The sequence below is a fragment of the Passer montanus genome, unplaced genomic scaffold (assembly GCF_014805655.1).
Source record: "Passer montanus isolate IOZ18808 unplaced genomic scaffold, ASM1480565v1 scaffold106, whole genome shotgun sequence".
Classification (NCBI taxonomy): domain Eukaryota; kingdom Metazoa; phylum Chordata; class Aves; order Passeriformes; family Passeridae; genus Passer; species Passer montanus.
The window spans coordinates 86,796-111,089 of record NW_024357170.1 but is presented as its reverse complement, the minus strand read 5'-3'; the positions used below and the strand labels follow the sequence as shown (position 1 = coordinate 111,089).

The window sequence follows — 24,294 nt, the reverse complement described above, 5'->3', positions numbered from 1 at the left end:
GGAGGGCTTTGTTTCATTCCATCTGCTCTGTAAATACAGAGTTGGCTAAAATAATTCTCTCAGTGACTTAAGGATGATTTGATGGAGTTGTGGTTTGTTGGAGGTTCTAAACTTCTTGTTCAACTCATGCATAACAGTTTTCAGTTTTGAATAATAAGCTTGCTTGAATGGAATCCAAAATTATGTGATCATGCAGCACTCATTCTAGTATGTCAGGATTTGGGAATGAGGGTCTGGTTTTCCATCCTAGAAAATTGTCTTAAGAAGAGGAGAGACATTGTATTTAGTAAAATAGACTGCTAGCTTCCTTGCTTGTCAAGTCCTTATTTGTTTTAGGAATGCTTCTTTTTTCACAGTAAAACTATTTCACTTATCAACTTGCAGAAGTGACTTAGTAAAATGACTCTTGTGAACTAATACAGACAAGCAGGTCTATAATTTATAAAAAACCAAAGCTGTAAATGTGACGTAGAACTACACTTCAAATAGAATTTTATTGATGTGATGAAAAGTTGTTTTGTTTTCTAAAGGTGGGTAATTATTGCAAATAATTTAAAAATTTTTTTCTAGTATCCCTTTGAAAGAGCAGATAAATTCAACCGTGGCATCAGAAAACTTGGAATAACTCCAGACGGCCAGAGCTATCTTGACCAGTTCAGACAACTCATAAGTCAAATTGGTATGAAATGCTATCTAACATGTTATAAATGTTATTAAATGGAAGAGGTCTTCATCACCTAGTAACTGACCTTTTAGCTGATGCTAAAGCTTTATTTATTTCCAGTCAGATGGAAGGTAGTTCACTTGTTGCCCATGTTAAGTATATGCTCTCATCTAATTACACAGAAATGGCCTTTACATGTCTTAATCTAAAATACAGTTATAGCTTGCATAGGTTCCTGTTCCCTTTTCAGTTCTTTTCTTTGTTATGGACCTTTACCCATGGTGAGTGTATTTCCTAGTAAAAACCTATTAATGCTTAGTTAATGTATTTCAGAAATGGGATATATATCTAGCTGAACTATCCTTGAGTAATGCACAATTTGACAATGATATTTTCAGCCACTGGTGTTTTAAATGTACAGAACTGATGTGAACTTACAAGTGTTTAATGTGCCCAGTGGAAAGAGTTTGTACTAAAGTACAAACCAAAGTTTGTACCTTGCTTGATGATGCATTTTTGTTTTATTTATCTACAGAGACTTTTGATAGCAGGGTTCAATTTGACTTCTATAACTTAGCTTTCAGAGCCAAGTTCTGCACCAGAACTACATGGCAACATTAAATTGCATTTCAGAGCCTATAGGAGCTATGCAGAGTGTGTGTGTTTTTAAGTAATTATAAATGGTTTCCTTGTTTTTTCTTGTTTTTAAAGGCAATGCTATGGGTTATGTACGAATGATAAGATCTGGTGGACTTCACTGCTGCAGTAGTGCCATTAGGTATTTGTACAAATATTTCATTTTTCTCTTAGCTCCTTCTCTTCCCCTTGCTCTCTATTCTTACTGTTATTCCCTATCTCTTACCTATTCCCCATCAGTTTTGAAAAGCTCCATTCATATGCTTCCATTTAAGTGTAATTATTGAAGACAGTGCTGGGATTCAACACTGTACAGTCATGGACATAAATCACTAAAAATTAAACAATTTCTATGGAAAAACATGGCAAAAGAGTTAATAGAATGTACACATTAGTAACACAGTCCCTAAGCCAGCAATTTGTAATGTTAAATAATTTCAAGGATGCATTAAGGAAAAATAATACAAACCTTGAGGAATTTGGAAAACACATTCCTTTCATACCTTTTTCTGTACAGATTTTGTCTGTGTTTATGAAAGGTCATTAAAACATAGTAACTTTTACATAATAAGAAATAGTTGGTTTTCCTGCAAATAATAGCAAACACAGAGTCATCACGAGTATGAAGTGCTAGAGAGAGGAGATGATAGCCCTGTAAAAACAGAAGTACAGCTAATCATGTGTCTGTGAAATGAGGTTAATAATGCCTGGATGAGAATGTATGACAGATATGACATAACTTGAACTAAGTTCAAGCCCAGAAGATTAAATTAAGTAAATTATAAATCAGGGTAGATTAGCTCAACAGACAGTTGAGCATAATCCTCACAAAGAGTAAGTTTTCAGGTTTGTTCCTGATCTGGAAGATATTGTTAACTTTGAAGAGCTGGTGAAAGAAGAAGGACTCTCAGAAGAAACACAAAAAGCAGCAAGGTACACTAATATCATGCTTTTGAGGTCTGGGGCAGGGGTGGGATGAGAAAATTGTCATTTTATGTTTATAAATGCAGCTATTAGTTATTTGTGTATGTGTTAAAAGTTCTGCTGCCTTTATGCAGAAATATTTGTTTCAAAGCAAAGAAAATAGAAGCAGTTGTTTTGAAAATGTGAAGTAGCATTGATAGTAATAGACCTAGAACCTGATTTCTTGAAGAAATCCTTGTTCAAAGGCTGACAAGCTTTCCTCACTGTGTGCCTGAGCTCTACTTTTAAAATTTTCAGTGTCTTAGATAAAAAAGATGCAAGTGTTCTATTCATAGGCCTTCTTTTGAGACAGTGAAATCAAAACCCACTATTCACATGGGCTGTAGAGGGAGGGTTCTCTCCCAAATCCTGGATTGTGGACGTTGGCAAAGGGCAAAGAGAGGGTTGTTATCCCAAGAGGTGTGTAAACAGAAGGATTTTCAGCAGAAGCAGGGAACTCATTGCTCATCCCTTGCAGGCAGCTGGACTCTGTGCTCGGTGACCTGACCCGGAACTTTGCGGAGGGAACAGAGTACTTCAAAATGCTGGTGGATGTGTTCGCCCCCGAGTTCCGCAGCACCAAGAACATGCACCTGCGGAACTTCTACGTCATCGTTCCGCCCCTGGTCAGTGTCTGCATTGCACTGGGGCTTGCTTCAAAACGCTCCTGTCAGATCAGGGCTGTGTTTAAATGGTTTGTGTTAGACTGCAGTAGCATGTGTGACAGTGCTTTGTGACGTTTGTGAGTTTGTGATTCCAAGACAACCTTTTGTTCTTTCAGACCCTCAATTTTGTGGAGCATTCAATCAGTTGCAAGGAGAAGTTGAATAAGAAGAACAAAAGTGGAGCAGCTTTCACTGATGATGGGTTTGCCATGGGTAAGTTTCTCACTAACCTTTGGGTAAGCCAACATAATGGACATTTGCAAGAAAAGTTTTGTTTATATTTTGTCTGTGCCCAGAACTTAAAATTCCATAATTTATTTGGATTTATCTTTGTTTCAGCACAATGGATTTCAGGGTTATGGTTGTGTTCAGAATTTCCTAAACATGGAATAGATGTGTATGGGAGCAGTCAGTTTAAACATATATTGATGCTTCCAAATTGCTTTCCAAGCTTGTGGTTCTCATCCATATGACAAGGAATGCAAGTATTTGGAGAAGTGATGTTTTTAAAAAATTTAAGTGTGTTCTTTATTGTGACTTTTCCTGATAGATTAATTGTAAGTTAATAACAATTTAAGTTATATTTGCATGGAATTATTAACTTAGGCTCATCCATTGAAAACATTCACAAAATATTTTGCTAATTGCATGTTGACTTCAGTACATGGTTTGTTAATGACTAGGTGTGGCTTACATTCTGAAGCTTTTGGATCAGTACCAGGAGTTTGATTCTCTGCACTGGTTCCAGTCTGTTAGAGAGAAGTATGTGAAGGAAATAAGAGCAGTAGCTAAGCAACAGAACGTGCAGTCCACTAATCAAGATGAAAAACTACTACAGACTATGAACCTTACCCAGAAGCGACTGGAAGTTTGTTTACAGGTACAACATGGGCCTGGTTATGTGTCCTGGTAACAATTTCTGTTCTGGGTTCAGCACTTATTCATCACAAATCATGTGACTGTTCTGATGGAGCTCATTGAGAGCGCAATATCCTGAGCACTGACTGCAGCAACAGTGCAAAAAGAGCATAAAGACTTGGTGTATGACCTGAGGAGAATATCATTGGTTTTTGTGATATTTGAAGACCTGTTTCATTGGAATTCATTGTCCCATGGAATTTGAAATCTAATGCAACTAAACCATACATGCTTAAATAGGAGAGAATATCTTCTGGTTGAACTTCTTATAACAAGGATTGCACATAACTGTGAACCCTTAGAGCTGCCCGTGTGTTAATTCTGAGCTGATAAATTGAATGGTGCATTAGCTATCAAATAGAGGAAAGGTGCATTTGAATTTTGGAGCACAGCAGCTCAGGTTTCATCTGTGGTGTGCTGCTTTCTCTCTCTTGATTGGAGAAGCCTATGGGACAAATCCATCGATGGCTACTTTTGCAGCCCGTGATTACATTCTGTAATGTCTTATTGGAATAGATAAGGCCCTGTATGCCTCTGTATCACTGAACCTTGTTCAGATACTGATCAGGCTTGTGGTTGTTTAAACTACTGGCTGCATGATTTTCCATGGGCTAGTTGCTCTGTTGTCACTGCTGCTACAAACCTCATTTTCAGCCTTAGTAGATCAGTGACAGATTTATTGCAGTGATGCTGCTTTCCTTAGGTTGCCCTTTAATGTAATTTGACATTTGCTTTGTAAAATGAATGTGAATAAGGAATGAAAGGGGGAAGATTTTCAAGAGCATTTAAGTGATTTAGATACTGAAATCTAGGAGCCTAAGATGCTCATAAAAAATCCCATTGATATTTGTCTACAAATTTGTGATACACTGATGTGCCTCTTTTCTTTTCCCTTAGGAATTTGAACTCCTATATTTCTCACTAAGTAGTGCAAGAATTTTTTTCAGAGCAGATAAAACTGCAGCAGAAGAAAGTCAGGAAAAGAAAGAAAAAGAAGGTGAGTGAATCCTATATGTAGAACATTTTGGTTAATGAGATTGTGTGCCTTAATAGAGGGGTTTTTTTGTAGCTGCTTTCTTGCTCATAGGTTGACTGAGTATTCCAGAGAGAGGTTTATGAGGTCATGGGTGATTTAGACTCAGCAAGAACAGCTCAAGAAGTCCTTTGGAATAGGTGAATTTCAAGCTGGGCTTTTGGGGTGTGGAAAAAAAAACCGAAACAACACCACAGAAGACCCAACTGATGAAAACAGCCTGGGACAGGGAAAATTGCATACTTGCAGTAACATTAAGTTCAGTAACTTCAGCATCATGCTTACCTCTTCAGTTACCAGTGTTGAGAATGACAACCTTAGGTGGTGCTAAAGTGGTTTTCACCTGTTGTACCAGGTGGCTTTCAACTTACATAGCAGATTATGCAATTACTGTAGATATTAACGATGTTTGATACAGAAATGCAGTTTGGGCACTAGTTACTTAGAAACTCAGGGAATAGTAGTATGTTAAAAACTGAATTGGTAAATAATTCTCCACTGTACTTCTGACAAAGGCACAGGTGACCTGTGATATTATAGTCACTGGAGAAAAAGATTAATTTTCTTCTGCACTAGAAAAACAGTTTGTAAAGAAAAATTCTTTTAACATTAGTTTATATTTTATCATAATCACTGAAGTTGCTCAGATAAATATTCAGTGCAAGAAAAAAAACAAACCCAAATTCAAAGAACTCCAAGCACTGTAGGAAGAATAGACATGCTGCTCTGGACTTTGTAGGAGACCATTCTGGAGAACATCAGCTAATTGTGTTTTAGGCAAATATTCTCTGTTGTGGTACCTGTTCAGTTCCCCAGGCAATGTGTTTTGCAGGGAGAAAAGCTGGAAATGCATATCAGAGTGGAAAGTTTTGAACATGGTAATAATATCTATGCCCTCTGCCATGATCTTTGGACTTGGAGTCTGAAAAATGTGTGAGCATTGTATATGTAATTTTTAGACAAGTACTGCTGATTGAAGAGCTTTTCACCCCAAATATGAATTTCTTCATAGGGCCAGGACTTCTTGTGCTGCAAGGTCAGGTTGCATATGCTGACCATGAAATACAGCATGAGGTGTTCCTGTGACATCAGCATCTCATATATATATATATGCTAGAATTCGAGGGGTTTTGTTTCAAATAGAGTGTTAAACATGATCCATCCCTTTTTTTTTTTATCTTTGTAGAAGAATCTGGTAAAGCAAGCAATGGAGATCTTTCCAACTCTACACCTGCAGAGCCTGTTGTGAAATGACATGGCTGGTATGGGTGATGATTACTTACTCAAATAACTCATGTCCTTGTCTTCATCAGTAACACTCTGTGGGGGTTAAAGCTCTAGATTTGATTTACTTGCTTTGTTAAATCCAAGACAAAATGTACAGTAGCATACTAGCATCCACTGGGGCTAGGTCTATGTTTGTCTATATTTTCTGTAGAAACTCCTATTTTTCAGGAGTTTGCATTATTTACAGCACTTTCTCTAGACTGAAAATAATTTAATAAAATGTTGACCTTGGAGGTAGTTATTTTAAAGTACAGATGTGCAGATAAAAAAATCCTTATTAATTTCTAGATGCATTCTCGCATCTCTATCATATAATTTTAAAATCCCAAACTCATAGGCTGTTGGTCCAAGGTTCGAACTGGCATCTCTTCACAAAAAAACCCTGAATCCAGATATTGGCTCTATCTGTTGTCCAAAAAATGATTGAGACATGTCATTGTGCAGTCATGTTGCATTTAATGCAGTCACAGATTACACTGTGGGGGTAACAGTGTATGTTGTGAATGTATGTTAAATCTGTTACACAAAATGCAAGTGCTTTTTACTGTTCTATTCCAAACCCCCTTGTTATTACTACAGACAGTATTTGTACTGTGGGAACTTAGGATCCCATCGAACATTTATTTCCCTCTGGTTTTGCCCCCTTATCAAAGAATGGGAAAACAAGAAAAGTGAACATAACAAATTACTTCTCATTTCATACTGAAGGTCTGATTTGCATCCGCAGAAGCAAGGAAATCCAGAGCCAAGATAAAACCACAATCAGCTCTTTCTTTCATGACCAGACACTGTGAGAGGTGTCTGTAACTATTAAGTGATCTTACAGTTCATGAACATGTTGTGCCTAATTGCAAGTTTCAGCCTCAATTCTGTATTTCCTAGCCTTTGTAGGTCTGTTGTACCGTGTGTTGTTCATACAGTCGTACATGCCTGATTATTAACAATAATTGCACTGCAGGCTCAGAAGCTGCTGAACACTGTGAGAACTCTATTTAACATCTGTCCATGCCTGCAAGTAGAGGTTCTAGAGCAAGAATTGTGCAAGAATTACTCGGATTCCTAACTTAAGTAGCTAGACTTAAAAGAAAACACCACCTTTATTAAAATATACAGGTGTGTTTTAATCTCCCAGAACATTAACACCCTTCTAGTTCTTACCAACCAGAACTAACTACTCAGTCAGTCCAGCTGAGAGAACTACCCTTGGTGGGGGGTTTTTTGGCACTCTTAAACTGTATTTTTAGACCAAACTTTCTTTAATATTAGTTTTAATGGTTCAAATTGTTCCACCCACTCTTGGGTCATTGGTTCAAGCAATTCCTGACGTGCTTCTGATTCACCCTTTCCTGCCAGTCACTTCAACATTCAGACAGCAAGGATGAATGTTTTGTTGCAACTGGAAAGACCAGACTGATACGAACGTTCCATTTGTTGGTTCTGAGAACATGACACACAAGCTTCAAGGACTGTTAAAATCAGCTGGGCTCATTAAAGTTTTTATTTTTAGTTTATTTTATAACTGCCCTAAAGAATGCTGCATTACTTGATTTATATTTTTGCTTCTTTACTTTGATACTGGATTTTTTTTTTTTTTAATTAGTGTGCATTTTTTTTGACCAAACTGTGCCCGCACTGAATGCTCAGCAGCATTGCTGAGATCAGCATTCTTGCTGCTGCTTCCCATCCTGCTGCAGTTGCTGTGCACATCCTTCTGCATTCCCATCTCTGCTGGAGTCACCCAAGTTTGTGGAGTGGAATGGCCAAGTGCTGCATTTCCTTCTTCCACAGCAATGGCAGAAGCACCCACAGATGGTGTTCCTTTCCCCAGGATGGCCTTGCTAGGGAGCTGTGTGGAGTCAAGACACAACCCACACTCTAGTCTGTACTTGTATTTTCCCTTCTCCATTTTTAATTTTGAAAGACATTGCCTTGCTAAGGTAAGACTTTGCAGTTGAACATAACGTGAACTGAGCACTGCCTTCATGCACAGTGGTTAGCAAATTCACGTGGTTCTGGTGATGGAAATTCTAGAGGAAAGACATAGCCTATTTTTATAGATGCCTGTTTTATCTGGGAGAACTGAATGTATACTCTGTGTGGCAAAAATATATACATACACAAACATGTACAGTGCTAATAGAGCTATTCTTGCTAATACAGGACTGTAGTTTGTATTTCCTTCTTTCTCTTTGTCATGTAGCAGCATAGACATGCAGAAAGATTTTTCTCATCTGAAATCCAAGGTGGGTCCTGGGTTTGGATGTCACGTGACTGAGTTGCATTAAGTCCTTTTTTTCTCCCAACAAGGATATGGAAGGGGGGGCAAAATTCACGCTGTGGTGCTACTATTTCTGTTGCTTTTGGCCTCCTGTTACAATTACAGGAACCAAATGGACCCTAACCGGTTGTCTGGAGAGGAGACAATGGAGCTAAAACAAAAAATCCCTACACTAAGCCAAACATGCTAACTCAGAAATTCCCAGGAGTGACAGAAGTGAGGATGATGAATTTTCTGCAGGGACATAAAACATGTCTAGGGGCTTTTTCCTTCGGGGCAGGGCAGGAACAGGCTGAAGGCCAGGCTGTCCCCCCAGCAGGCAGCTGTCACCACTGCCCTCAGGTGTTCAGCCTTGTGCCAAGGCTGCTGGAAGTGCAGCAGCTGCTCTCGGAGGGGTTGTGGACACCCAGCTCCCTTCAGCCCTGCCACCAAGGGTTTGCATGGCCCCAGTACTCAAACTCCTGGTGCTGAAGGGCACCTTCTGCAGGTCCTAATGCAGCCTGGAACCAGGAAAACATGTGAGTTGCATCAGACGTCCATCAACAGCTGTTTTCAGCTTCTCAGGTACAAAGGACCAAATGTAATACTTAATGTTTCCTAACTCATTGTACAAAAGGGTATTTTGTTACTCCAGTCTCTTTGGTTTGTGAGTAGAGAACATTATGTATATAAAACTGTGTTAATAAATGCGATTTTGAGAACCTCATTCCCAGTGTTTTCAGTAACACCAGTTCAGTGGGTGATAATTTTCTTAATAAGACAGCTTCAGCTTTTATTTACAAAGAAGTTTTTGTGTCAGTTACTAACAGTTTTCTTCCACAGTACTTTTAAACATTAAATAACCAGTTCAGTTAGATTTATTCCACGTCAAACACTTCCAATCTGGGATCTTTCAGATACTGTTGCATAGATTCTGCTTATGGAAAATCTAGTTTCTTGATGACTGAGAAGAGTTAAATTAAGTTTGAGGAATTCCAGCCATTTTTTCTAGGTACCTTATCTTGATTAATATAAACTATACTACAGATTACACCCTCCCCCCACTAACAGGTCTTCATTTTGTCTATTTTGTTTGCTCTTGCAAAGTGATGTTGCTGATGTTTTCAGGATGGAAAAAAATGTAAACTTATCAGCCAAATCTCTCTAGTGTCCAGTCTCAGGAATGTACTATGAGACTTGTCAATACATTGTAGACTTGTAATCTAACATTTTATTGCTCAGTTTCTTAAAACCAAGGGTTGTGATAGACTTAGCTGTTGCATGTCACCACAATGTTAAATATACAAAGAATTTTTACTATAAAAGTACTTATTTGTCCTACTATTACCATCTCTGGTAACAAACCTAACCATAGAAAAACTGCACACAGCTAACATGCCACATTCATTGCCTACTTCTGAGGTTTGCATGTCAGTGGTATTTAGAATAATAAATCAAGAAGGTACAATTTTTCCATTATTTAATTACAGAATGTGAGAGTGCAGTCCCCTGAAAGGTAAGAGTAGGCACTTAAATTTGTTTTGTAAGCTTATTCTAGATGCAATATAAAAATAGTTTATATTAATAGGAAAAATTTAGTGTTTAACAAATTGTTTTGTAAATAGGCTAACACAAAAGGTAAATCTTGTTACACATAAACTAGACTAAAAATAACTTTATCTGAAATAAAGTAGATAGTGCATTTTTAACCTTCATTCAGATGCACATAATCATGCAAACTATGAAAATTGACTATGGTGGGAAGTTTGAGGCCTGATATTTGTAAGAGGAGCTGGCAGCTCACACAAATTTCAGGGGAATGAGAGGCTGCAGGGTCTGTAAATGTAAGAAATACCATTAACCCTCGGTGGCTGACAGCTGTGCTCTCCTGCCCACCAGCAGCACTGGCCTCCTGCTCAGGACTGTCAGCTCCCCAGACACAGTTCCACCCTACACATTCACAAATGCTAAATGCCTCGAGTCCTGCTGTGCTTTCACTGTAAATCCAGAGGGACTCTGCTGCAGCAGGAAAGGGCAGCTGGCCGCAGGTGACTGAAAACCAGAGATTCTTGCAAAGAGACTCCCTGCTTTTCTGCTCCCACACAGGCTGCAGGAAGTGACAGGAGCTGCTTATACTTCTGATTCCTCCCCTCCTTCATGCATGGTTCCATCCTCTTCTGACAAGTCATTCAGAAGCATGAACTTCCCATCATTTGTTAATGGCACAGACTTCATTAGCTGAGCTAATGCTTCTGGATCCTGAAGAAAAAGAAGAGAGGTCAGCAAGCTGCAGCAGCCTTTGAGGAACACACATTTCTCAGTACTTCTTGCTAAGCTTTTGCAACTTTGGGTTTTTTTAACAAGCTGTAGAATAAAGATTTGAAACATAAATAATACCTTTTTGGGTAAGTAAAGATAACCCTTGAATATTTAAGAAGAAAAAAAAAGTAATTCTTTTGAGACTTTATTTTGCTGTTCTTTAGTTACGGAACAAGGAGAAAAGTAACTGTCTGAAGAATTTATTATACATGTGCTTAGTGGTTGTGACTAAAAGCTCATTCCCCAACTGGTTCTGAAACCTTAGCAGCAAAAACATACTGCAAATAATAATGTCACATCTATACAGATAAAATGTATCTACAAGGGACAGGGTAACTGCCATTTATTTTAAGTGGAAAAACACTGATTTTCCTGCCTAGGTGAGGAAAGAATTTAAGTTTCTAAAAGTGAAACAGCAGTGTGTGTGATTTACACATCATCCCCAAAGAGTGTGTTTGGTTTTTTGAAAACTTTGCTCACACCTTTCTTTCAGACATGAACATTTGGATTTGTGTAATTTTGAATTTGGACCGGGGTGGCACATTTTCTCTCAAATCACATTACTGAGAAATCAAACAGTTTATTTTTGCTATGTTAAATAATGCCTGCAAAACTTTGCCCTTAGGAGTAGCAGTTCATTTTTCTTATGCACCTGGACAGTGCAGCTAGAAACCAGAACATGATGTATCATACAGATGTGGGGGATGAAACAAACCTACCTTCTGTGCCTCAATAATTTCTTTTCCCAAGCTAATGGCATAGCAAATCTACAAAGAAAAAAATACATGTAAAGTTCCATTCCCTTGATTAAGAGTAAACCACACAACTTCAGTGCAGACTTAGTGTTCAAACCAGGCCTAAAAAGCAGAGGTGGAATACTAATTTGCTATGCAAATTAACTACTGGTAAAGAAAACTATCTCGGGTTCAGCTTCAAAGCTCACAGGGGATGGTAAATCTTTGTACTCAGCTTGGCCAGTTTTAGTCACCAGACTTTATTTCCACACTTGAGGGAGTGCATGTAAGTGTTTGTAGGAACGAAAGTTCTCCATCCCACTTATTTCTGTTACAACAGGCAGCAGTCAGTGGTGTTGGCACATATGGCTGCCTTGTCTGTGAAAGCTTCACAGCTGTACCTGTCTCAACATAGTGACATTCCTTTTGTTCATGCTGCTCCTGCACAGCACTTTCCCACCTCTAAATGCTGGGATTAGCAATCCCTTCCTTTCCTCCTTATACTTGCTGCTGCATTATCTGTTCATTTGGTCCCTTTTAGACATAAGCCAGTAAAGGCTTGCATGTTAACACATGTTTTCTTGGCCAGAAATTGAGCTGCTCTTGCTTCTAGAGCACTGTTTCCCAGATGTGTAAGCCAAGAACCCACAGACCTGTTTTCTAAACAAATTATTTTATTAAACATTACACAAACCTTTTCCCCTTCTGTGTTGCTCTCAAAAACATATGCGCTCATGGATTCTTCTCCCAGAGTCTCACTGAGGCGGATCACAAAGCCAATCAGTCTCCTGTTCTCCTGATGGGCAGCAAACTGTGTCACAGTGGTGAGTTCAAACTGGAAAAGTAAAATAAATGATTTATTTGTTTTAACCAGCTCAAGTTAGCAGGTTAGCTCAGGTTCATGTAACTGAGTAGTCACTGCTGTGTGTCACAGTGGTGAGTTCAAACTGGAAAAGTAAAATAAATTATTTATTTGTTTTAACCAGCTCAAGTTAGGTTAGCTCAGGTTCATCTAACTGAGTAGTCACTGCTATGATAGAAAAAGTTACTTACGCTTGCTCGTGTAACTTGGGTTTGAGGATCTATTAACCTGCAATTACATGTAAGGAAAAAAAGAAGAAAATTATTTTAGAGTGATTTCTGGTAATTTCAAGGGCCTTTATAATAGAAAAGCAGTAACTCCAGCAGTTTTATAGATGAGGAAACATATGCACAGAATCAGGTGCTGTAGCTGTGACTGGCAAGATTCAAATCTCAGCCTTGACTCTCACCTGCCTGACAGGAAAAGGTCAGAGCACCTTTCTGAGTCACTTGGAAAGGATCCTGAGTGCATGAGCTAACACAAAATGCAGAGGGACACAAACACACCCCACCTAAAGGGAATGTCTGACATCAGCATATTCTACAGTGACACTACTGTCAAAGGACAGCGTTAGGAAAGAGATTTTACATCAAAACAGTCATTGTTTTGCATCTTTCTTTTTTATCTTTGCAGGGTCTTGTAGCCCCAATACATCCTTTAGATTTTGATAGGACATTCTTACAATTGGTCTGGATGATCATTTCTAGGTACCACAGAATAAGGAAAGAGACATTTCTTTCTAGGTAAGGTGACTCTTGGGATCTTGCTTCCTCAAAGGTTGTGTGTCTTAGAAAAACGAAGCAAACAATACATAATAAATCACAAACTGTATGAAGAGAACAGACTATTGACAAGTTAAGGCTTTTACAGTACCTCAGGTTCTTGCTGGTGACCATGAGGTGGGATTCAGTCATGCGGAAGATGTTGTGAATGGCCCGAGCAGCCAGCACTTGTCTCATGGCTTCGTAAATCACCTCGCACGTCTCGTCGGACTGCACGGCCATGGACCCTAAAAACCGAACCACGAACATCTGCTGCAGCAGGGAATCTGCAAGAGAAAAGCCACGACTTCCTTCACTGTGCTATTTCAATTTTCCAGTAGCTCAAAGTATCAATGGAATTATTTTATTCACTTTGGAAATTCAACAGTAAGCCTGTGGTTGGTGACCGTCATGAGTGGTGGCTTTCTGCCATGAGTCACACAGTGCCCTGACCCAGTTTCAAACTGTGTGAACAGGCAGCAGTGTGGAGGTGGGGAAGGAAGTTACTGCAGTTGCAGTTGGAAGCTTTAGAAGTGTCAAAGTCTTTATGCTTCATTTGATCAGCTAGTAAAATTCCCTTGCCTGTTTAGCTATTGGGTGCATATAAACTGTGGTGAATTTATGACTAGGCACAAGCCTTGGCTTCCATTAAGCCTTTACATTCTTCCCTTTCTTCTATATCCTTCTGACCTTCCATGCAGCTGGGCCCAGTGAGGTTTTCACCAAATCCTTCCCTGCTCCTTGACTGTGACTAGAAGATTTAATGACAACTAAGCAGCCATTATGCAGCAAAGTCATCACTTGATCAAGCTCCCTTTATGGCTGGTGGTGAGCAAGGGAAAGCAGGGTGAAGTTCAGAGCAGTAGGTACTGCTTTGGTTCTGAGAACAGCTTTCTGACAAGGCTGTGGGTTCCAGGCACTGGTGAAGAGGAGAACAGCCAGGGCCAAGTCCTACACATGCTAGTACAGGAAGGTCACTTTATTATTGGATCTGTTACTTCTGCTCCATGGTGTCAGGTGCTTTTCTTAAGAGACTCTGGGTAGGTAAAATCATGGCTGATTTTATCTGGATGAAAGAAGCACTGACCTTCCTCCTCATCTCTGCTGCTGTCTTCAGATTCCCCAAATGGGTTTGCACGCCTGTGAAATAAGAATTAAAACTTGAATTACAGATTCTGGTCCTCACCACTAACAGATGCTGCAATACTTAATCTCGCCCGAAATCAAACTGTTACAGTGATGGATCACTGTCTCTGGCCATACCTGCCACCTCTGTTCTGGTCCAGAAATTCCATAGCAGGCAGTACAATATCAAATTGAATTGGTGTTCCGGGAGCAATGAGTTGTGTGGAGTCTTGAATGCCAGCTGATCCACTGGGAATTATTTTGTCATTTTCCATATTCTTTACAGTCTGGCTGAAATGCAAATGTAGAAAAAAATTATGTTTCTATCCATCAGTGACACCCTACCTTTTGCTCTGGAAGAGAAACAAGATTATTCAAAAATACAAAGCAGGACTGAACCACTATGCAGACATGTAAGATATCTTCCTATTTACCTGTTACTGAGGACCCTAATAAAATCTTTTTTTAAACCTTATTTAGGACAAAAATAAACATTGGTATATTAAACCTGAATACAGATCAGCTCTGAGTGTGGGCTGACTTTCAGCAACAGGTGGCCATTTGTCTCCCTGCCCTGTCTATATTCCCAGCTGCATTACCAGCAGAGTCCTGGACTTGTGTCTACACTTCTCAGTGACAAGCCCAACATCTTCCTAACCCTCAGCCCTGGGCTCAATACAACTGCACACGGTCCCTGCTCCATGCAAGGGAGAACGTTACCTGGGGTGCTGAACTTCATGTTTTTTTCCCAAGCTGGTAATGGGAGTCACTGCTTGCAGGGCTGTCTGATTTAATTTGATTGCAGCTGCCTATGAAAACAAGACAGAACAGCTCTTTTAGACATGTAGCTTACCTTACCATGTTGAAGAATAATGGGAGAGCAAGTAGAAGGAATGGACTGAAAGATCAAAACAAGCTCCCACCTCTGGATTGTCAGTAAGGTAGATCTGTCTGGAGATGTTGTTGATGGCACATATCCACTGGAAGGGAAAAATGAAACTGAAGTCTTCAAGCTCACTTGTATGCAAGAATAATAATATTAAGAAAATATTTTTACCTCCTCATATTCTTTCTTGCTTTCTGCTTGAAGAGTTATACCCCTAAAATATAAACACAGTGTGTAAGTGCTAACAGTGGACACCAGGACTGTTTGACTGCAGTGCTTATAGTAATTTCACCAAGCTTTACATCTATTAACTACCAAAGGAACAAGAATCAGGAATAAGCTGCAGCTAAAAGACACCACAAGGTCCATTCAGGCACTTGTGGGGGAGGATGGAAGGTATGCTTTTAATTTGGAAACACCCTTCTGGAAACCCAGAAAAGCTTACTACTACACCAAGCAAGTTTTACAGGAAAGAGTATCTGAAGGGGTAGGTGTGACTGACTGTCCTCAAACAAAACCCGTCTCATACGCTTTGCCTGTAGGAGTAGTGATCTGAAAGCAGTATCTTCTGTCTTCACAGTCCACAGCCATAACAGAGCAGTTATCCAGGTCCTGAATCAATCCTCCAGCTACTGCTCCCCTTGGCTGACACATCAAGTTGCCACCTTGAGTGAAGAAATAGAGTCTTTCCCAAGTTGTAGTCACCAGACCTGTTTTACTGATAAGAAGGTGCAGTGATAAAGACTCATTACTGTTTAGAACTTTAGAAGTACTGTTTAGAAGTAACAGGTATGAAACTGCAAACATGGCCTGATACTAAACAATTTCATGTTCACCCTGGCATTTTTTTAGTGATCTCTGTTAAGAAGAAAAAGAAGCACCTGTTCCTAGACGAAACTAATCCGTAATGAAAGCTGAAGAAATAAATTAATTCCAAACATCCAAGTTAAAAATCGTATCTTCTAGCTAAGGAATAAAAGAGTACTGAGTAACTGACATGAAATACTATGTAGTTTCAGCACAAAGAATCATAATATAAAAAATTATCTACTGCAGTAGTATCTCAGAGTCCATCTCTTGCTTAGCTATAGAGTCCTATTATAGCGTAATCCAGCTTTTGGAATACTAAGAGAAATTACTAGATGTACACTCACAAAGAAAAAAATTACTGGATAAACAAAATAATAAACTGATATTTAATCAATCACATAAATAGGGTTATTATATGCCACCAATATACCCAACTTGTGTGGAAGTTTATGGAAAATTTTATATGTAAAATCTGCAGACATAATTCTACATATGATACACATTCAAAGTTACAAACTTGCATTGTCCATAAGGCTTTTATTTATGTAAAAGAGGTCACTTATGAAAACATATGTTAACTACAAAATATAGCTACTTTTGTAAACACCATATCTCATTTAAGATTTGGGAACAATCTGAACCCAGTCTCATCAGCTTCTAATTTTTAGCCACTTGAATGCAGGAAATTTTTCCTGTAGGTACATTCAATCAGAAGCAAAATTCTGTTTTCAGAAAAATAGTCTCAAATGCCTCTAATTTGGTTAAAGCTTCAAAAATACATTTCCAAAGATGACAGAGGTACTCAGAGGATGAAAAGTAGAGCTACCAAACTGATTTAGGACCCTCAAACATCAATACCTGAGGAGTCTTTATGACCTTTCCCCCAAAAATGTAGCTACTAAACAAAATCAGGAGATAACAACAATCTTCTTACTTTCTAAGATTTAGATAGCCAGCCTTCTGGATGAGATTTCTATTGATGGCAGGTGAAGTTACATCAGAATCTGGGGTGTAAACAGATTCATTAACTGCAATTAAGTCCTGCTGGGATATTCTCATTTTTTCAGCTTCGGCATCCAGCTCTCCTTGTATACTGGAAAAAAAACCACAACACAAAAAGAAACCCAAAGCCATCATTACCCATTTATACCAGGATACAGGTAACATCTGTAAGCCAAAATGAACAAAAACACCATCTGAGATTACCTTGGAGGGTAGTGCAAAGATGGAATTTATTTTTCTAATAGATGTTATAGGAAATACTGTTTTGTGATACTGAGAAATGTTGAGAGAGTTATTTTTTGAGAGACAGCTTCTAAAAGTAATGCTTCTAAGAATTTATACTGATGAACACATACAGACATTGCCCTACTATAATGGCATAGTTCAAAACAGGGTGTACTAGAGGATCTCTTGGCTTTCTCAGAACTGTCTAATGCCTCCAAGGCTGTAACACACAGGAATTCCTGCTTTGACACCACCTACTAACTGGTCATGGATTTTCATGAATTCAGAACAATACAGTAACAAAATCTATAGTTCAAGTCTCACTTTAGCTTTAATTCTTTGTTTATAATACTGTGTTCTGCTTTGGTGTGATGCAGAGAACATCAGGTCTGAAGTAAATTAGACCATATTTTGCAAGCTAATGCCTTTCCACTCCATCACTGAATGTCAGAATAAGAATTATTTAAATTCCATTTTTAAATACAATGGAACTACGCTGTCAGTTTTTACTTCAGTGTTATTTCAATCAATTTTTTGATCTGTCATTTTTGTTGCACCACAGAATGCTTTTGATAAAACATCCCTGGCACCTTTGTGGTTTCTGAGGCTGTATTCCTTTTCCTAAGATGTGCTTCTCCCATCTCCAAGGCAGGAAGAAAAGTGAAGTAAACTTCAGCTCTGAAGTTATATGCATTTGTGGCAATTAGGCCAAGTGGTCACTGAGAATGTGCTAGTGTTAGTGTAGATATCTCTTGTGTTTTTACAGCATTAGCAATATTCACTGTATAAATGAAAATGCTTTTAAATGCCACTAAAATTCTGTAGCTGCACAATGGGTCACATCAGCTTGTTGTTCCAAAAGAACAAATATGCAAGTGAAAAGCTTTCAGCTTGACTAACAAGCAGACCTGACTCACTGAGGCCTTGTGATGCCCAGCACCAAGGAAGGAGAGGAATGGGCAGCACAGTTTTCAGTGGTTGTGCAAACTGAAGTCATGAAACCCTGTCCTGTGTCAGTCATTCTGTGATGCACAGTGCCATTCAGAATTTTACAAGCTTCTCTTTTGGTTTTTCCACAGACATCACACTCCTTTACTAGTTACATTTGAGTTGTACTTTCAAGCTTTACTGTCTGACAGACTTTAAACACAAAAACCAGGCTCAGCAAAATAACTGAGCAGCCTATTTTTGTTTCCATTTACTACTGTACACTGTCCAGAACCCAAATTCATCTGACTGTGGAAAACAAGGGCTTATTCTATGGTGAGGATCCAATGGCAGGACCCTCCCTGTGCCTGTAAGACACAAGTAAGATGCTCCAGACTTTTTAAACAAAAGTCAGGATTTCAATGGCATTTAAAATCTGTCCTCCAGTCTGTACAAATGCTGTGTAAACAGTGTAGAGGGATTTATTTCACAAGTGAGTGTGCAAAGATATATAAGTATAAAAGTACAAAAAGTAAAGAATGATTTAGTGAAATAATCTACTGTACTTGTTTGTAGAATGGTTCTCAAGTTAACAGGTATCCATTATTTAAAGTGCCACCAGAGTGAGAATAAGTAATGATTTGGCTACAGCTTGATATGAAAGGAATGAAGGATTAAAGTCAAGAACTCAGTTGGGACTATATTATCTTTATGAGCCATTCCAACCCCTTAACATTTTATCATTCTATGAATAATATCCTCTCTATTATGCTTACATTTCAAGTGTAAAGTTTATATTTACAGGGACTTAATTATACAGAAACTCTCCACTACAAGTGGAGGATGTGGAGGGGAGGTGTAAGAAAAATTATCACAAAATTAGGAGTACAAAAGCAGTTTACTGAAATTTAAAACTTAGTCAAAGTAGGTTGAACTCACTGGACTAATACAGCCTACACTGGATGCAATAAATATGTTCCCAAGGGTAAGGAGTTTAGTTTGCCTTGTGTAGCTACACCATCAAACACTTTAGGCCCTAAATATAAATACCTATAATTCAGAGACCTTAAGTCTATTATATTAATACTGTTAACCTGTTTCTAGCCCAAATTCCATGCTTTTCTGTTCATGAAGAGACACAGGGATGTAAGAAAGCATGTGAACACTTTACAGTATATAGTTTCTGACTATACTGTAAAAATACTCTCTTCAGTGTACAGACAGCATTTTCTTTTCCATGTACAAACACTTCCTTTCTACCTGTTACTTCAACAAAATATGTCCAACAATGCCATGTAAGCATGGAAGGAATCTCATTAGAAAGAAAAAGAGGCACTCTCTGGTACGTGCTGAAGGTTAGAGCGCTATTGCTCGGACTCCAATGGAATGACAAAAGCAAACAAAAGCAGGAGGTTACCTCTGAACCATGTCTGAAACAGATGACAAAAAGCTGTCCATCCTTTTGGAAAACATCTCTGCTCCTTTCTTAAAGAAGTTGATCTGAAAAATACCAAGAAAAAGGGCACTGAAGATTCTCTTGGCTTTGGCAGACAAGTAGCAGATTGTGGGAGTGTTAACAGTGCTTCCATTATGACTGAACTTTTGGCAGGTGATCAAACACATGGGCAAAACAGCTGCGTTGCCTTTCTTGCTACTTCCCACTTTTGCAACTCTCCACCCTTGCACACACAGATAAGCTACTGGCTGCTGACAGGTATGTTTCCAAAGAACTTGCTAAATGACTCAAATAAGGGCACAGGTAGCTTCTCCCACACTAGCCCTGGGCAGGGCTGGGGCCCGTGGTGTTAGGAACTGCTGTGTGCAATGTCACCCTATCAAAGGGAACGGGACACAAATCATCCATTAGATTTAGCAGGCCAACCTGAACTACCAACTCCACGATGACAGTTTTCAAAGTGCTGTAGCAAAGTCCATCAGCAAAGTGTAGCTGTGCTTGCAGAAGCCTCCAGGGCAATTAGTTGTATCAACTACAGTTTTACCATGGGTTTTGTTCTACTGAAGGAGCTAAAAAAAAGCTACTATGGCCAAAGTGCACATTATGTGATAGAAAATTAATTCTCTTAGCTGGCTCAGCAGGCACACAATAAAGCAAAACACTTGGTGTAGACTTGACCTTGTATTGTCTGCTGCAGGGCACAGCCATCATTAGAGCCTACTGGAAACTGCATGAAACATGGAAACAGATAGGATGTGTGTGCAATTAATTAGGATAAACACATAAAAATCAGTGACCTACTCTGGGAAGAGATGTAAAAGCAAATTCTTGGATGTTAAGCAATTTATTAGCTATTTCATCCACTTTTACTTGTGATTTCACTCCCTTTCTCTAACCTTGGGACCTAGGATTCCCAAGATTCAGATTTCTGAAACCATGTTATAGACCACAGCCTCCCTTTACAAAGGACAGAAAGAATGGCCTCCTAAAGAATGATTTGCCTATTCTATTTCTGAAGCCTGTTTCAAGAGGAAAGAGCTCTAAATTCCACTGATGATATATGTTGATGCCAGTTTTCAGTCAAATGAACCCTCTATTAGCCACTGCTTCTTCCAAAATTTCCATATGACCTACTCATTTGTTGGAAATGTGAAACTGGAGACACATGCTTGAGTAATTAACTAAGAAAATACATATTTATACTGAAAGGCAGTTCACAATATTTAAGCATCAGCTGGCTTCTGGTTATTCAGTCATTCCCATGACAACCTGAGACTTCCCTGTATAAAGCACTGAGATAAAGCAGTTTTGCCAGCTGAAGTATGGGGAAAGAAAGTTCTGTTTGGTTTCCAGTAAAGAAACCAATGCAGTTCTTTCACTTAGGATAATTACAGCAGAGAAGCAGTGTGAACTCCTGTGGTGGGGAAAGTGACTAAATCCTCATTTACTACCTATTTTAAATGAGGCACATGGGCTGCAAATGACAGATGATGCAGATGATGATGAGCCACACTAAAATATCAAACAGAGCACCACATCCATTTTTCCTCTTTTCATAGCCCAGTTCTCATTTTCCAAACACTTTCTTTCATCAAAATCAAAGACCCTTAAAATGGGTAATAGTGAGAATCAAGTGCTGTGTAATACTGGTTGGTTGATCCCCCTGATATGCTGGAGGGTCAGACTTGAGAAATGCTCTATCAAATTGCTGTTAGAATAAAAATTAGAAAAATGATTTTCCAGCCTTATGCTCAATCCTCTCTACTGTTCTGTCCTTCCAGCTCTCCAGAGCTCTGTTCCTCATCGTGCACACTCCTCATTAGTATGCTGAACATTATGTGCCAGGAAGGGAACTGCTACACAGGAGAGATTGTGCAGACTGAGTAAACAGTGGAAGTAAATGCTACTGCATTTAGCTCAGCTGTGAAAAAACTAACGCTGGGCTGATTTTGCATTGAAGTGTATTGGATTTTCATTAGTATCTTTCCTGAATATCTAAACATTCAACTATCTGCCACAAACAAAATCTGTTGTTAGAATCTAGGCAAGCTGAATGCAAATTGTTTCCCCACCACACTCACTGTAATTTGTCAGGTCCCAAAATAAATCCAGAACTACAATGTTTTACCTTTCCCAGGAACATGTCTAAGTGATACAGACACTTTACTGTCAATACCTGTCCCCGTGTATATCCTAGCATAGGTTCCATCATAGCCACTCTCTTCCTGTACTGCAGAGCATTCAGGGCACAGTAATATTGCAAGGATGAAAGGTGCTGCTTTCTTCTTGCATTTGCCACTTCTTTTGCCACTTCTGCCTTAAGCTGAACAAAAAATTATAAAAGAGGTTAACAAAGTGTTACTGTGTATATGGATATATTTACTGATCATCTTCAAATTATTTTTAAATCATCATCTTTACAGAACTTCTCCAGGTTAAAATGAAGGATGAGAAACAAAGAAAGCAAATCTAAAACCCAAGGCAGGTACTTCAGGCCCTTAACTGTCATGATACTAAAGCATTTGGAGTTTGTAGTGACTACAAACTATGTAAAACTACCACCACTAAAAATACGGATCAGATCTCTGTGCAAGAAATTTATTTGCAGCTGAGATCAGAACACAAGTCTGCAAGTGCAGAATTCAGAGGTGAGTAATTCACAGTATGCTATACCACACTGTGCTCCGTAAGGCATTTCCTTTCAAGAACCATCCTGTAGAACAGATTCACTCTCAGGACAGGGCCAGCCATACACTTTTTGACAAAGGGATGTATTTTAGAATAGCAGTCCAGTGGGCAAAGAAGGAGGAATATAAAATAATCCCACCAAGAGAGTTATGTGCACTGTTAAGTGGAATGACAGGCCATACAGAGTAATTGAACAGGAAGGTACATGCAAAGAAATGCAATGCTTTAGGAACAGCAGACACAAGGCTTCATGGCAGTTCACAATGAATTGTGCTCAGTGATACTGCATCACCACCTCAGCTGTACAACACTAGGCCTATACAAAGCTATTTATAGTCACTTGGACTGCCTCTATCTGAAAAGCTCCCATGGATCTGAAGGGCTCTAGTTGAGCACAATATTTCATCACTTGCCTAACTTGGAGAAAACGGGTGTAAGTGCTGAGTTGATGTTTAAAAGCCTTGTGTCTGCTTGGAAACAAATCACAAGTATTCCTGAGCTACTGTGAATTTAAGCAATGAACTCTCCAAAGTTCACAGTGAACAAGGATGTAGACAGAATGGCTGATGAAAACATTCTATTTTCTCTTTCACATTTGTTACCTTTTCATTTTCTTTCCTTTTCGGTAACCTGCTATATTTTGCCATGGACACGTCATGTTCTGTAGACAAGGAATATTTATTTTTTTTTAGAAATGTGATGTGTATCTGCACAGATTAAACATGTCTTCTTTGCTCTAGCAGCTGCATATGAATAGAAACAAAACAGGGACACATACCATTGCTAGCAAGGCCAAAGAGATCCTTCAGCGTGCTTACTTCTGGAAAAGAGAAATCAAATATTCAAAGTAAAACCAGCTGTGAACACTTTGTTCAACTGAGACCATTTATGGCATATTTACTGCCGAAGTCACTCCAGCCCTTCCACAGCAGAGATGTATACATTGTGCCTGTCTTGCAAATGCTAAACCAGATGAGCTGCTAGAGAAATGAATAGGCAGATAGCTAATTAAGGGTGGAGTGAGTTTATTTTATTGAGCAAGCTGTCACTCCAAGAAAGATGCCTTATCTGCCAGTGTCATTTCTCCAAAGAAACCCCATTTCAGTACGTTTATTCTGACAAAAGGCCCGCCACTATCATGCAAGATCAGCAGTCCTGAACAATCTGACAGTGCTTATGTGATACTGAGAAATTTAAGACCCATGGATGTATGAACTAAAGCCTTCTTCCTGTATATGAATGTCCCTCAGTGTGGAACATTTTTGCTAAGCTGCTCTGTGAAAATAAATCTGTATCCAACACACCTGACTGCTGGGTATGATGCTTGCATTACAAATACTGGCCATGAAATTCTGATACAGGTAGAGAGAAGACAGGCTGAAGAGGCACGGTAACTTCACAAGTGTCAGGCACAAGCTACTCTTAGTACCCCCACCAATATATGCTGCAACTGGTAAAATCTCTCTCAAAAAGCTACAAAGAAAGCACATTTACAAGAACAGACATTATGCAACTGTGAAAATACCAAGGGGAAACTGTAGAATGCCATCATGGTCTCTGATTATTTTTAACATCCTACTCATTAATCAGTTTCACTCTGCTTTTTTTTCCCCCAGAATGCTTCATTATGACTCAGATGAAGAAAGACAGAAGATTTTTCCATTTGTAAGTAACTTGTATTTAGAAGTTTCTAAAATATTCAATGTATAGATGTAACAGGATCAAAAGTAAAAACAGTAACACAGTTATTCTTCCTTGCTGCCTTGTGGAACCCCTCTATGACATTCCAGTGTGGCCAGGTCTCCACTGAAAATGCTGTTCTACAGACTGCATCAGAAAAAGTAGATAGAATTTTTAAAAAACTGACATCCAAGGAAGTTGAACAAACTTCAGTTTTTTTGTCATGCAGCAGCTAAAGCTGTGGTTGCAGGCTTCATGTTCATTTTCATGTATTTTTTAATGAACAAGAGGGAAGAATCCATAAATATGGAAAAATAATTACTATCTCTGAGGCAACATGAAAGAGGTGAGGAAGTGTTTATACCATCAACATCTTACCATCCAAATTCTGGTTTA

General features: G+C 38.9%; 2 protein-coding genes across 6 annotated transcripts in view; one reads left to right on the top strand and one right to left on the bottom strand.

Moving 5' to 3' along the window:
• The window catches only part of WASHC4 (WASH complex subunit 4), a 57,499-nt gene that overhangs the window by 29,891 nt on the left and 3,314 nt on the right, over positions 1–24,294 (top strand). Inside the window, exons 26-34 of one of the 5 annotated variants that reach the window (XR_005628747.1) lie at positions 571–679; positions 1,376–1,442; positions 2,147–2,233; positions 2,742–2,889; positions 3,045–3,141; positions 3,612–3,808; positions 4,744–4,843; positions 6,066–6,141; positions 23,835–23,883. Coding sequence is in view for 4 of the 5 variants with exons in the window: in XM_039720004.1 (XP_039575938.1) it covers positions 571–679; positions 1,376–1,442; positions 2,147–2,233; positions 2,742–2,889; positions 3,045–3,141; positions 3,612–3,808; positions 4,744–4,843; positions 6,066–6,133 (873 nt within the window). In the remaining variant the exon portion in view is untranslated. Of the gene's footprint in view, positions 1–570; positions 680–1,375; positions 1,443–2,146; positions 2,234–2,741; positions 2,890–3,044; positions 3,142–3,611; positions 3,809–4,743; positions 4,844–6,065; positions 9,151–23,834; positions 23,884–24,294 lie in introns of those variants that run through there. The other 4 variants (XM_039720004.1, XM_039719994.1, XM_039719986.1 and 1 more) reach the window with 4 other exon arrangements.
• The window catches only part of APPL2 (adaptor protein, phosphotyrosine interacting with PH domain and leucine zipper 2), a 35,198-nt gene continuing 18,650 nt past the window's right edge, over positions 7,747–24,294 (bottom strand). The window contains exons 6-21 of the mRNA XM_039720021.1: positions 22,997–23,038; positions 22,821–22,879; positions 21,707–21,853; positions 19,492–19,574; positions 16,855–17,013; positions 15,640–15,828; positions 15,282–15,324; positions 15,148–15,204; positions 14,945–15,033; positions 14,363–14,515; positions 14,187–14,239; positions 13,212–13,386; positions 12,530–12,566; positions 12,171–12,311; positions 11,462–11,509; positions 7,747–10,682 (exon numbers count right to left, since the gene is read on the bottom strand). Of these exons, the coding sequence (XP_039575955.1) occupies positions 10,554–10,682; positions 11,462–11,509; positions 12,171–12,311; positions 12,530–12,566; positions 13,212–13,386; positions 14,187–14,239; positions 14,363–14,515; positions 14,945–15,033; positions 15,148–15,204; positions 15,282–15,324; positions 15,640–15,828; positions 16,855–17,013; positions 19,492–19,574; positions 21,707–21,853; positions 22,821–22,879; positions 22,997–23,038 (1,604 nt within the window). The 3' untranslated portion in view covers positions 7,747–10,553. The remainder of the gene's footprint in view (positions 10,683–11,461; positions 11,510–12,170; positions 12,312–12,529; positions 12,567–13,211; positions 13,387–14,186; positions 14,240–14,362; positions 14,516–14,944; positions 15,034–15,147; positions 15,205–15,281; positions 15,325–15,639; positions 15,829–16,854; positions 17,014–19,491; positions 19,575–21,706; positions 21,854–22,820; positions 22,880–22,996; positions 23,039–24,294) is intronic.